This window comes from Chondrus crispus, genomic scaffold, assembly GCF_000350225.1.
Source record: "Chondrus crispus Stackhouse genomic scaffold, scaffold_451, whole genome shotgun sequence".
NCBI lineage: Eukaryota > Rhodophyta > Florideophyceae > Gigartinales > Gigartinaceae > Chondrus > Chondrus crispus.
In genome coordinates, this window is record NW_005179354.1 from 29,570 (window position 1) to 41,388 (window position 11,819).

The window sequence follows — 11,819 nt, forward strand, 5'->3', positions numbered from 1 at the left end:
ACCAAAGTCTACGAACCTGTAACTATTGAGCGTACACAGGAAGATTTGCGTTTGCTCATTGCGCGGTTGACCCAGGAGTTGTTTGAGATTCGTGGCGAGACGACGGTCCTTAATCGAGACTTGAAGTCGGCCCGTGACCAGACAGCGGCCTCGCAAAATAAGCTGGCCCAATTGCAGGGTGAGTTGACTAAGATTCGCGGGCAGTACAAGCCTCGGGTGGAGGTGCAGGAGGTGCAGGGGGCCGGATGGGGAAGGTGGGTGGAGTGGAAACGGCGGCGACTGTTGGAGCGGACGCATGTGGGGAAGCTTCGTGGCTGACTCGCGCGAAGGAACGTGCTGCTCCCGAATATGGACCAGATTGTATCGCCTTTCCTGATAGCTCGACGTTCACAAAGGTGACGTTAGGCTCCCACCCGGCATGTTCACTTTAGCGGTCAAGCAAATTGTGCAATTCTCATCCTTTGCGTGGCCCCCATGCTTCGAACGCCCGTCTGCAAAGACTTGTGTACATTTGAAAAAGCGCCTTCCTGTCTTGGCACGGAATCCTGTGGTCGCCGGGTGCGATCAAAGGCGGCGTCAGGGTTGCGGAGCCCTGGTGACTCCACTTTCGATTGCGACTCTTTCCTGGGCACCAGGGGCAACCGTTGACGACGGCTGGGAGCCCGCGTTAGGTTGTTGGTGGCTGCGGGAAAGCGGGAAAGCGCCCTGCCTCACCCCAGACGCTGTTTGAGGAATGTTGGGTGTGGATTGGGGGACGTACGGGCGGCAAGTTGGGTCCCGTTCGGATCTGCAGAGCTGAACATTCGACGGCTCTTGACCAAGACTTTGCTGTGGAAGTTGAGGGACTGGAGATGGTGACGGTTTTGTAGGTGCATTCGTAAGGAGAGCGGTGGAGAGCGGTTGCTGCGAGGGGACGTGGGGTCTGGCGGGGCAGTGTCGACGAAGGGAGGCTCGGAGAGGAACTGGATCCTGACGAAGAAAGCGGGAGTCCCTGCTCGTGCGGAGCGATTCTCTCCATGCATGTGAAGGCGTGACATTGGTAGGCAAATATATACTGTAGTAAGAGCATCCCCACCGGCATGAGCAAAGAGTTAAAAGGTAAAATTTTAGCTTTTACACCCTCATTCACTGAATCCGCTCCACCGGGGAGTCAAAAGCTAAAATTATTTAGCCCGGGGGTATTTCCAGGGTGCAAATCGGTCGGTTTTACACCTTGAAAATAGCCCAGAGCCAAAAGTCCATGACACAAGTGCGAAGCAGTTATTGGTTTCTGGTCGCGGGAATCTGCTCGTATAGTACTTCCCGTTCTCCTACATGTTTCGCTCACGTATTGCCGCGCTTCCCTCTCCAACCTGCGCCTCTCCTTCTGCATCGATCGCAAGGTACATGCGATCTTGCCCGACCACCACCCTGTTTATGCGCTCCCTTTCGCATACCGCTCTCCCAGGAGCAGAACATGCTCCCACCAACCCACCCAATCATTGCCTATTCCATCTCGAGCCTCGTTCCCATCACAATAATGGCCGGTACAGACCAGCCGAAATCCAGAGGATTTAACTATTCCTCCAATGAAGACTGCTCCATTTGAGTGCGTTTCTGCATTTAGCTCTGGCAACACCGGTGGAGTGTGTTGATGTCGGAGCTAAAATGCCAAATGTGAACAAATGCACCTGGGCATGCGCACCAGTAATTGAATGACAAGTGTTGACAATATTTAGCTCTTTGCTCATTCTACCATATGCGTTAGGATATGCCCCTATGATACCCTGTGATAAAGATGATATTCATTTATTCTCCAACCGGTGGGGATGCTGTAAGCGTGGCAAAAGTGCTTTCCAATTTCCAATTTTGCTGCAGATTTCCTCTAAAGGCTTTACAGTACTTGGTAGCTGTTGCGCATGCGTACACGTGTCGGGCGCCCTCTGCCTCCAGAAAGGGCGGCATTGACTCTCGGGCGGACAGCCTCTTCAACCAAATAAAACAATAAAACTTGGTTTCACCGTACCCAAGGGACGGGGCACAACATTACTGTTACGGATGAACCCAGGTGCCAGGTGGCAAGGTGGACACGCGTAAGGCGAATCAAAGCGGACACGGCCGGAACCGAGGCGTACCAACCGAAATGCAGTAGAAGTGGCGGGATCATGCGCGTGGGGAACTGTCGGCGATAGACAGAGGGAGGATGAAGGGAAACCCGTGGCTGCGAGGGAACTGGGACCGGGACAAGAAGACGGGGGAGGCCACCGGCCGTGTGGGTGAAAGGAAAGGGGCAGGAGGAGGGCGCCAGGACTGGGGCAGAGGGAAGCTGAAGGGAAAGGGGGCGCCAGGAGAGGTCGGGGGAAGAGAGGACAGCCCCTGGGCATAGATTACTTAAGAGCCGTCCCTGGAGCAGATAGGGGAGGGGACGGCAGCAGACTTGTGAAGAATAAAGACGAAGACGAGTGGATTCTCGTTGGCACAGGTCGCTCGGTATCTCGCGGAGGAATTGCCGCAACATTACAGTACTTTGTAGTACTGTACGTGCGCAAGTTGATTCTGTCGTAGACTGCTGTACAGGGGGGGGTCGCGCAATAGTGCTACTTGGAGTAGTGCCTCCCCCGATATAGTGCTATAGCTAGAGCTAGAGCTCGGTTACACGTCTACACGTATATTTGTTTCAAAGCAATTAATGATATGTCTTTCTAACATTCCCAATTTGTAGGAAAAATGCGGCTTCAGTATAGTGCCACCCACGCAATAGTGCCACTTGTCGAGGTCTGTTCTGGTATGGCACTATGTCGTGGGACCCCCCGGTATCACAAACGCCGTAGCAAGCGGCACCACGAGGGTGACCCCACCGCGGCTCGCCCAAAACTCCAAAACGTTGACAGCTGGCACATTTTAATTGGCTCGACTATCGCTTGGGCAAGCGACGATTTGGGCAAAGGGGGTCTGCCATGGGACTGGACCCCACCGCTGCATTCCCAATCTGTCGCGGGCGGGAACAATGTCGCGCTCAAGAGAGAAAAGCACAACCTGCGACTGTGCTCTGGCGTCCACAGCCAAGTGTCTGGGCAGTCTGGGCACGCTGTGCGTACGGGCTGATGTTGACAGGCTGATGTCAGCCTGATGTCAACATCAGCCTGTCAACTCAGTTCTACCAAAGGGGACGTCCCTTTCGGTACAACTGTCAGCACGATGAAAATCTGTTAAATTTGCAGACTGTTTTTTAGGAACATTTTTGGTTTGGGCGAGAATCTTGCGCAATTTCCGAACTTTGGGAATCGTAGAGGCGCGGTGGGGTATGCCAATCTTGCCCAATGGCCTAAAAGTTGGTGGTTGGAAAATTGGACAAGGTTTTTCGTCCGCGGTGGCGTCACCCCGAGGGTGATCAGGGTGTATAGCGGCACCTCCTCGGCGCCTTTCTTGGGTGCAAAGTTTGCACGAATGGCGATGGTGAGCCCAAGCAGGGCCATCTCGACGCCATTAAATGCGATGCCGACCCTGCCGCCCGTAAGGGCGCCGAGCTGGGCGCCGGAACGCGCGTCCGGCAAAGTGAAGGCCGACGGGTAGCGGCCGTCAGGGGAGACGGAGGACATGCCCGACAGCATGTTCTCCCATCCACCACCCGGCTCAGCCCTTCTTCCTCACATCGCACCCCACCAACACCTGCACGGCATGTTCATGACCGGCCAGCACCCGCAAATGATGCCCATGCCCCGCAACGCATGGTCATGTTTGCCGGTGCCCAGCACCCGGCCTTTCCTCAGGGCATGGTCATGCAGCCCGCCCACGCCGCCCACATGCAACACCGCCCCCAGGGCCCCGTCCAGCCCGAGACCCAGGCACACAGAAAGCTTCGCATCGAGCACGAGAAGCAGGAACCCATACGTGAGTTTAAGAAGAAGACCAGGGAGGCCGCCTTGGTTCGGTTTTGGCAAAAGCACAGAGGGCGCAGGTTTGGAACAGTTATCCGGTACGACTGCCGCAAGAAGCTTGCGGATGCATGGCCCCGGGTAAAGGGACGGATCAAGGACGAAGATGATATGGAGCCGCCCCAGGTCGTCCCAGGTATGAATCGGTGATAGCATCTCTCGAGGGTGGTTTTTTTGTCGCTTCTTGACAAAAACCTCCTGTGTGTATATAGTAGTGCCAGTGTTTTCGCTAACAGTTGTGCATCTCTCTCCCCCCCTGGTTTGGGAGCATAAAACAAACTATTGACGTGTACATACTAACGACAGCGCCTGACGCTCTTTTTTTGCCCTTGTTGCTATCGTTGAAGCCGGCTGAGACAGGAGAGAGTGACGCACCGTAGCTACTCGGACCCTTCTCCTACTTTTTTTCATTTTAGCGCTGCGGTCGTGCGTTGCTCTTGTTTCATTTTGATACAGAACCGTGCATCTCGCACCATCTCTTCAATGAACGCCTCTCATTCCCATACTCATTCCCATACTCATTCCCATACGTATGCGCCGTACTGTCTCTCTATATGTCAATATCCTGCTAGGGAAAACATCGATGGGCAACAGTGAAAAAGCCAAGCTCCTGCGCCCGCAGTACGGCACGAACGGGGCATACCGTGCTGTAAATTCGGCGGACAGGCTGGCAAGCGAAAGCCCCAAGAAACCACTACAGTCCCAAGGGTACCCTGTAATCCCCCCCGAGAGGGGAACAGACGGTGCAGGCAAATATAGCAACGACCGATGCGACTTTTCTGCCGAGAGCTAGAGGGAGGGCCGTGCGTCCTGGCAAAACGTCCCATCCGTGAATGGAACCAGAGCGCCACACACGACGGACCTCGTGTGATGATGTCACGAGTCAAAAGAAGCGACGTACGGTCCGCACAAAAATGGACCAATTTCTGAAACGTCTATCATACAGGTTTTGGCCACCTCATTGTTCGTGTGTAAGGAATCCTTACTAGTGCCGTGCTGTTTGCATGCATCCTTAGTAAGGATGCGTGCTGTTTGCATGCATCCTTAGTAAGGATGCATGCAAACAGCACGGCACTACAAAACAAGGTGCCACTCTCTCAAGGAAGACAGAGAGTGAGAAGGGTACCGTACCTCCTGAGGACGTGCCTGAGCTCCCTGTTGCCACCGCCATTGCGCAGGAAATCGCTCGCTTCCACAGAAACTTCAAAAGCTGTCGGCCTTCACCACACGAAACGGGATGAATCGATTTCCATCGTGTATCCTACGTATTCATCGTCAACCCGTGCATATGTCCCATGCATTTCTCATGCTCATGGGACAGGGGCCATAGCATCGCCATGAGACAGTAGCGCGCATCAGGCTGCGTTTCGCCCCCACTGACGTTTCCTGAAGACAGCTCACGTATTTCTCCCTTTTGCACGCTGCAGAAGATTCCAGACGACGCGGTCAATAAACCGGAATTCTCAAGACTTTACATGTAAAAAAACCAAACAGGCTATCCCCACCACAGGTGCCACCACGTACCGTACAATAGAAACGTCTGTGTCTGGCCCAGAGGACAAGGGAAGTAGAATATACACACCTAGACCTATACACACCTAGACCACTAGCTTCATAATAGCCACCCGGTGGCCGGCCGCTGCAACAAAGACCCCATGATTATCGTCTACCTCCAACCAGTTTACCCACCTCTCCAGCTGCGCCAAAACAGCCTCAGAGCCATCCTCTCGCTCATGCACAATTTTCTCCCCGCTCTCAAAAACTTTGAGCCTTTTGCGCCTATGTCCAGTGCGAGAGACGGCACCCAAGTCCTCTGCATTCAGAAATCTCTCCACGATATCTCGCCAGTCCTTCAACTTTCCGAGATGAACTGTACTCCCTTTCTCCACGTCCCAAACGCGTACGCCCCCATCAGACGACCTAGATACTGCACGTTTTCCATCACCACTCATCGCAACGCTCGTCACCCCACCCGTGTGTCCAGTTAATGCGTCGCCGATTTGCAGTCCTGTGTCCACGTCCCAAATTCGTACGCTCTCGTCATACGATCCAGATACTGCACGTTTTCCATCACCACTCATCCCAACGCTAGACACCGTCGCCGTGTGTCCAGTTAGTGCGTCGCCGATTTGCAGTCTTGTGTCCACGTCCCAAACTCGTACGCTCCTGTCCCGGGATCCAGATACTGCACGTTTTCCATCACCACTCATCGCAACACTATCCACAACATCCGTGTGTCCAGTTATTGCGTCGCCGATTTGCAGTCCTGTGTCCACGTCCCAAAGTCGTACGCTCCTGTCCGAGGATCCAGATACTGCACGTTTTCCATCACCACTCACCGCAACGCTATTCACCCAACCCGTGTGTCCAGTTAATGCGTCGCCGATTTGCAGTCCTGTGTCCACGTCCCAAACTCGTACGCTCCCGTCCCAGGATCCAGATACTGCACGTTTTCCATCACCACTCATCGCAACGTGAGACACCAGACCCGTGTGTCCAGTTAATGCGTCGCCGATTTGCAGTCCTGTGTCCACGTCCCAAACTCGTACGCTCTCGTCATGCGATCCAGATACTGCACGTTTTCCATCACCACTCATCCCAACGCTATACACCGCCTCCGTGTGTGCAGTTAATGCGTCGCCGATTTGCAGTCCTGTGTCCACGTCCCAAACTCGTACGCTCCTGTCCCGGGATCCAGATACTGCACGTTTTCGATCACCACTCATCGCAACGCTCGTCACCCCACCCGTGTGTCCAGTTAATGCGTCGCCGATTTGCAGTCCCGTGTCCACGTCCCAAACTCGTACGCTCTCGTCCCAGGATCCAGATACTGCACGTTTTCCATCACCACTCATCGCAACGTGAGACACCAGACCCGTGTGTCCAGTTAATGCGTCGCCAATTTGCAGTCCTGTGTCCACGTCCCAAACTCGTACGCTCTTGTCCCAGGATCCAGATACTGCACGTTTTCCATCACCACTCATCGCAACGCTAAGCACCCAATTCGTGTGTCCAGTTAATGCGTCGCCGATTTGCAGTCCTGTGTCCACGTCCCAAACTCGTACGCTCATGTCCCGGGATCCAGATACTGCACGTTTTCCATCACCACTCATCGCAACGCTATCCACCTCACCGGTGTGTCCAGTTGGTGCGTCGGTGATTTGCAGTCCGGTGTCCACGTCCCAAACTCGTACGCTCTCGTCATACGATCCAGATACTGCACGTTTTCCATCACCACTCATCGCAACGCTCTCCACCCGATCCGTGTGTCCAGTTAATGCGTCGCCGATTTGCAGTCCTGTGTCCACGTCCCAAACTCGTACGCTCTCGTCCCAGGATCCAGATACTGCACGTTTTCCATCACCACTCATCGCAACGCTCTCCACCCAATCCGTGTGTCCAGTTAATGCGTCGCCGATTTGCAGTCCTGTGTCCACGTCCCAAACTCGTACGCTCTTGTCTCGCGATCCAGATACTGCACGTTTTCCATCACCACTCATCCCAACGCTAGACACCCAACTCGTGTGTCCAGTTAATGCGTCGCCGATTTGCAGTCCTGTGTCCACGTCCCAAACTCGTACGCTCTTGTCATACGATCCAGATACTGCACGTTTTCCATCACCACTCATCCCAACGCTAAGCACCCAATGCGTGTGTCCAGTTAATGCGTCGCCGATTTGCAGTCCTGTGTCCACGTCCCAAACTCGTACGCTCATGTCCTGGGATCCAGATACTGCACGTTTTCCATCACCACTCATCGCAACGCTATCCACGTAACTCGTGTGTCCAGTTAATGCGTCGCCGATTTGCAGTCCTGTGTCCACGTCCCAAACTCGTACGCTCTCGTCCAAGGATCCAGATACTGCACGTTTTCCATCACCACTCATCGCAACGCTCTCCACCCCATCCGTGTGTCCAGTTAATGCGTCGCCGATTTGCAGTCCTGTGTCCACGTCCCAAACTCGTACGCTCTCGTCCCAGGATCCAGATACTGCACGTTTTCCATCACCACTCATCGCAACGCTCTCCACCCAATCCGTGTGTCCAGTTAATGCGTCGCCGATTTGCAGTCCTGTGTCCACGTCCCAAACTCGTACGCTCTTGTCTCGCGATCCAGATACTGCACGTTTTCCATCACCACTCATCCCAACGCGAGACACCAAACTCGTGTGTCCAGTTAATGCGTCGCCGATTTGCAGTCCTGTGTCCACGTCCCAAACTCGTACGCTCTTGTCATACGATCCAGATACTGCACGTTTTCCATCACCACTCATCCCAACGCTAAGCACCCAATGCGTGTGTCCAGTTAATGCGTCGCCGATTTGCAGTCCTGTGTCCACGTCCCAAACTCGTACGCTCATGTCCTGGGATCCAGATACTGCACGTTTTCCATCACCACTCATCGCAACGCTATCCACGTAACTCGTGTGTCCAGTTAATGCGTCGCCGATTTGCAGTCCTGTGTCCACGTCCCAAACTCGTACGCTCTCGTCCAAGGATCCAGATACTGCACGTTTTCCATCACCACTCATCGCAACGCTCTCCACCCCATCCGTGTGTCCAGTTAATGCGTCGCCGATTTGCAGTCCTGTGTCCACGTCCCAAACTCGTACGCTGTCGTCATACGATCCAGATACTGCACGTTTTCCATCACCACTCATCGCAACGCTCTCTACCCAACCCGTGTGTCCAGTTAATGCGTCGCCGATTTGCAGTCCTGTGTCCACGTCCCAAACTCGTACGCTCATGTCATCCGATCCAGATACTGCACGTTTTCCATCACCACTCATCGCAACGCTACGCACCGCCGATTCATGACCGCAGACACTCCACAAAATTTTCTTTTCCGATACACTCCAGAACTGTAGTGTCCCATCACCATATCCGATAACCGCATAGCGTTTGCTCATACTGACACAACCGCACGTTAATTCTCGGCTCCCCGTTTCAAAATCGTTGCCTAATTCAGTCATCTTCATTTCCTTGTCCGGAGACTGTGTGAAAACTGTGATCCTGGTATCGCCCGGGTCCGAATAGAGTCCATACACGCCACCCGTTGAGTCCATGCCGACTTTGGACACGACGACAATCGGAAGCACAATCTGCTCCACCAAACTTCCTCCCGCTCGCCCTACACATTCACTCACAGGCTGCAGCCATGGTCGTGGCGTGTGTTCCTCGATTTCCTCGAGTATCCTTTGCACGCTACCTAATTCTGATGCCCTGTGCTTCATTCTTCCGTACAGTTGAAAGTAAATCCCTGCACTGCTTTCACCACAAAAAGGTACACTCAGTCGTGCAGCTCTCATCATCAATCCCATCGCATACACCGAATCTCCTTCTCCCGTATCCCTTAAAAGGCTCTCGCTTCCTCCCGTGTTCCTCAAAAAGCTATTGAGATCCTTTACAGCTTCCTCGTATTGCCACACACTTCCTCTCTGTATCACTGCCTTCACCCATCGCGCACTCAAGAATAGATTCTTCAGCTCCTCCACACACCCGCCCTGTTTCAGAACGCGATATATATTCTCGAAAACATACTTCTCTCTTGCATCCTTGCTCTCTCTACCCTCGCTCTCAGTCATACCAAGCAGTCCTCTTCCCTGCCGGCATACATCTGCCAACTTCTTATACCAAACCGTTACACTTTCTTCCTTCTGCGCCTCCTGCACCGCAAAATCGTGCGTCAGATCATGCATCCGTACCCACCCACAATCCTTGTCGTAATGAAGGTCTACCAAACCAACCCTTTCCATCTGAATCGCGTACTTTTCAGCCGATTCGTAGTCCATCTCCCACAAATCTCTTACCAACGACAAAGGCATCCCGTCTTGCTTCTTCATAACACACAGACTCCGATGTATCTTTCGAAACGAAAACTGACCTAACCTCTCCGCATCGCTCCCTATGCCGGACTCCACAATCTCTAGTGACGCATGTAATGTCGCGTCTAACGACAACAAATACCCATCCCCTGGACTCTCACTACGAATCGTGTTGCGGCTCTTCATCTTCGAAAGGTATGCCTCCCACGCTTGGGACTTTTCTCCCTCCCATCTATCTCTCATGTACCTGACACCCGTCCCGGCTACGTTCAGAGCCAGCGGCAAACCAGCACACAATTTCAAGATTTTGCTCACGGCCTCTTTGCACCTCGGATCATTCGCTTCCTCCGGGTTCGCCCCGCTCGCGAGCATGAGCATGTGAACTGAATCGCTCCCTTCCCTTTCCCTCGGCTCGAAAGTCACTCGCTTACCGACCTGTTTCAGCTCTGAGTCCCTCGTGGAATACAGAAGTCTGCTCCTCTCTCGGATGTCTCCTGTGGCGGCAGCGAGAGTGGACAACTTCTGAAGAATACACGCATCTATACCATTCACGGCCCACACATCATCAATAATGAACAGGCATACACGTGTGTTGAACCATGCTCGCATCTCTGTCAGTACCCTGCTCAACTCGCTTTGCTCTCGCATTTCTGCAGCCACCTGCTTGCCACCAGACGCCTTTACGGCCATACACAGTTGCTCAATCAGCCGCCCTACGTTGGCGTCTTTCCCCAAAGACATGAAGTACACTCCGCCTGAAAACCGAGCCTTGATGTCATCGTCGTGCGCAATCGCTCGAAGAGCGCATGTCTTCCCGACTCCGCCCTTCCCCGTTGCCGTCGCTCCTATACTTGTATTCCTATCGGTACTTAGCACGGCCTCCTTTAGCCGCGCCTCACACGTATTCGGTGATCCATCGATCCCCCGAGAATTCAGTTGCAAATATATTTCGTCGGGATTGTGCTCTGCGTGTATACAGGGCGTGAACTTATCAACCGCACATCGTGCGGTGGACGTGACGGCAGCTTGGGTTCCAACTTGGCCACTTGCATTCAAAACTTCTCTCACTTCATCACTTGAATCCTCCTCACATTTCTTTTTCACCCACAGAAACACTTGCTCCACAAGATGTGCCCTTTTATCATGGCCGAATCGATCTCCCGGCAGGTTTGTTGCCCCTACTTCATTTTCAATCCCAGTGAAATCTGCCAGCTCTTGTAGCTCCCTCTTCACCATATCCGTGCTCGCTTCGCGCTGTCGTTCGTCGCTAAAAAACTTCTCAACTTCAAAAATATTCTTTCTTTCATCATCCCAGTAGCGATTTGGATCCAACTCTCTGCATTCACGAATACTTAGTCTGTAAAACACCGGAATCAATGTCGGTGGTCGCATCCCACTCCCTATCGCCTCACTCCGTCGGCGTAGGAAGCAACGCAGTTCCCTCATCGTCCACTTTCGAGCCGCAAACTCGGGAGAAAGAATGAAAACACCGACCTTCGCAGATTCCATAGCCTTCGTCATTTCATCCCGTGCGTAGTCCCCGGGCTCCATCGAGATTTTGTCGAGGAAGCAATTTAAACCATGAGCTTGCAATTTCTCGGAAAGGAGATCTGCGATGAGTACCTTGTCCGGGCCAGCATGGCTTATGAACACATCGGGAGACTGTATCTTTCGCCGTTTTCTACTTGGTCCCGTCTCTTGCCGGAAGCTTTCCTGCATTTTTTTGTGAATACGTAAAGACAAGTTGGTGAGGAGCGGAGTGTGATTTCCGTGAGAACGGCACCGGCTGTTAGAAAAACAGGGATGCGAAAGTTGAAAGCCGCGTTCAGCGCGCGGCACTCTTGTCGTTGTGGACGAAAGCGGAAACAGTGGCGACGGTCGTGTGGATCAGTAGGATGAGCTGATGTGCTTTCGCTTGTTTTTTGGAAAATGAATGTGTTGGTCGGGAACTGGGGGGGGGGGGGGGTTTCTGGGTGGTCCCCGTCGCAGCTTTCACCGCAGCCTCCAGAAACTTTTATTTCCCTCGGCGAGCGCTTCCAGAAACGTCCAAGCGTCAACCCTAAAAAATCCATAAAATCTA

At 53.3% G+C, this 11,819-nt stretch overlaps 5 protein-coding genes; 2 read left to right on the forward strand and 3 right to left on the reverse strand.

The window, feature by feature from the left end:
• CHC_T00000115001 (hypothetical protein) overlaps window positions 1-297 on the reverse strand; it is a 1,152-nt gene extending 855 nt beyond the window's left edge. Inside the window, exon 1 of the mRNA XM_005718990.1 lies at window positions 1-297. This exon is cut by the window's left edge and continues 855 nt beyond it. Coding sequence (XP_005719047.1) covers window positions 1-297 — 297 coding nt within the window.
• A 2,891-nt stretch (window positions 298-3,188) lies between these two features.
• CHC_T00000116001 (hypothetical protein) lies at window positions 3,189-3,590 on the reverse strand. The gene has a single exon (XM_005718991.1). It carries the CDS (start codon window positions 3,588-3,590, stop codon window positions 3,189-3,191), a length of 402 nt encoding a protein of 133 aa, XP_005719048.1.
• Window positions 3,591-3,782: 192 nt separating this feature from the next.
• CHC_T00000117001 (hypothetical protein) lies at window positions 3,783-4,206 on the forward strand. XM_005718992.1 is given in 2 exon segments: window positions 3,783-4,064; window positions 4,065-4,206. The coding sequence occupies 1 exon segment, from the start codon at window positions 3,783-3,785 to the stop codon at window positions 4,062-4,064; it is 282 nt and encodes a 93-aa protein (XP_005719049.1). The 3' UTR covers window positions 4,065-4,206.
• A 761-nt stretch (window positions 4,207-4,967) lies between these two features.
• Window positions 4,968-5,255, forward strand: CHC_T00000118001 (hypothetical protein). Its single transcript, XM_005718993.1, has one exon. The coding sequence runs from the start codon at window positions 4,968-4,970 to the stop codon at window positions 5,253-5,255; it is 288 nt and encodes a 95-aa protein (XP_005719050.1).
• A 90-nt stretch (window positions 5,256-5,345) lies between these two features.
• CHC_T00008293001 (WD40-repeat containing protein) lies at window positions 5,346-11,458 on the reverse strand. XM_005718994.1 is given in 2 exon segments: window positions 5,346-5,512; window positions 5,513-11,458. 1 exon segment carries the CDS (start codon window positions 11,456-11,458, stop codon window positions 5,513-5,515), a length of 5,946 nt encoding a protein of 1,981 aa, XP_005719051.1. The 3' UTR covers window positions 5,346-5,512.
• Window positions 11,459-11,819: the final 361 nt, after the last annotated feature.

Coding starts and splice junctions, on each gene's coding strand:
- CHC_T00000117001 (XM_005718992.1), top strand. CDS start 3,783: ATGCAACACCGCCCCCAGGGCCCCGTCCAGCCCGAGACCCAGGCACAC.
- CHC_T00008293001 (XM_005718994.1), bottom strand. CDS start 11,458: ATGCAGGAAAGCTTCCGGCAAGAGACGGGACCAAGTAGAAAACGGCGA.
- CHC_T00000116001 (XM_005718991.1), bottom strand. CDS start 3,590: ATGCTGTCGGGCATGTCCTCCGTCTCCCCTGACGGCCGCTACCCGTCG.
- CHC_T00000118001 (XM_005718993.1), top strand. CDS start 4,968: ATGCATGCAAACAGCACGGCACTACAAAACAAGGTGCCACTCTCTCAA.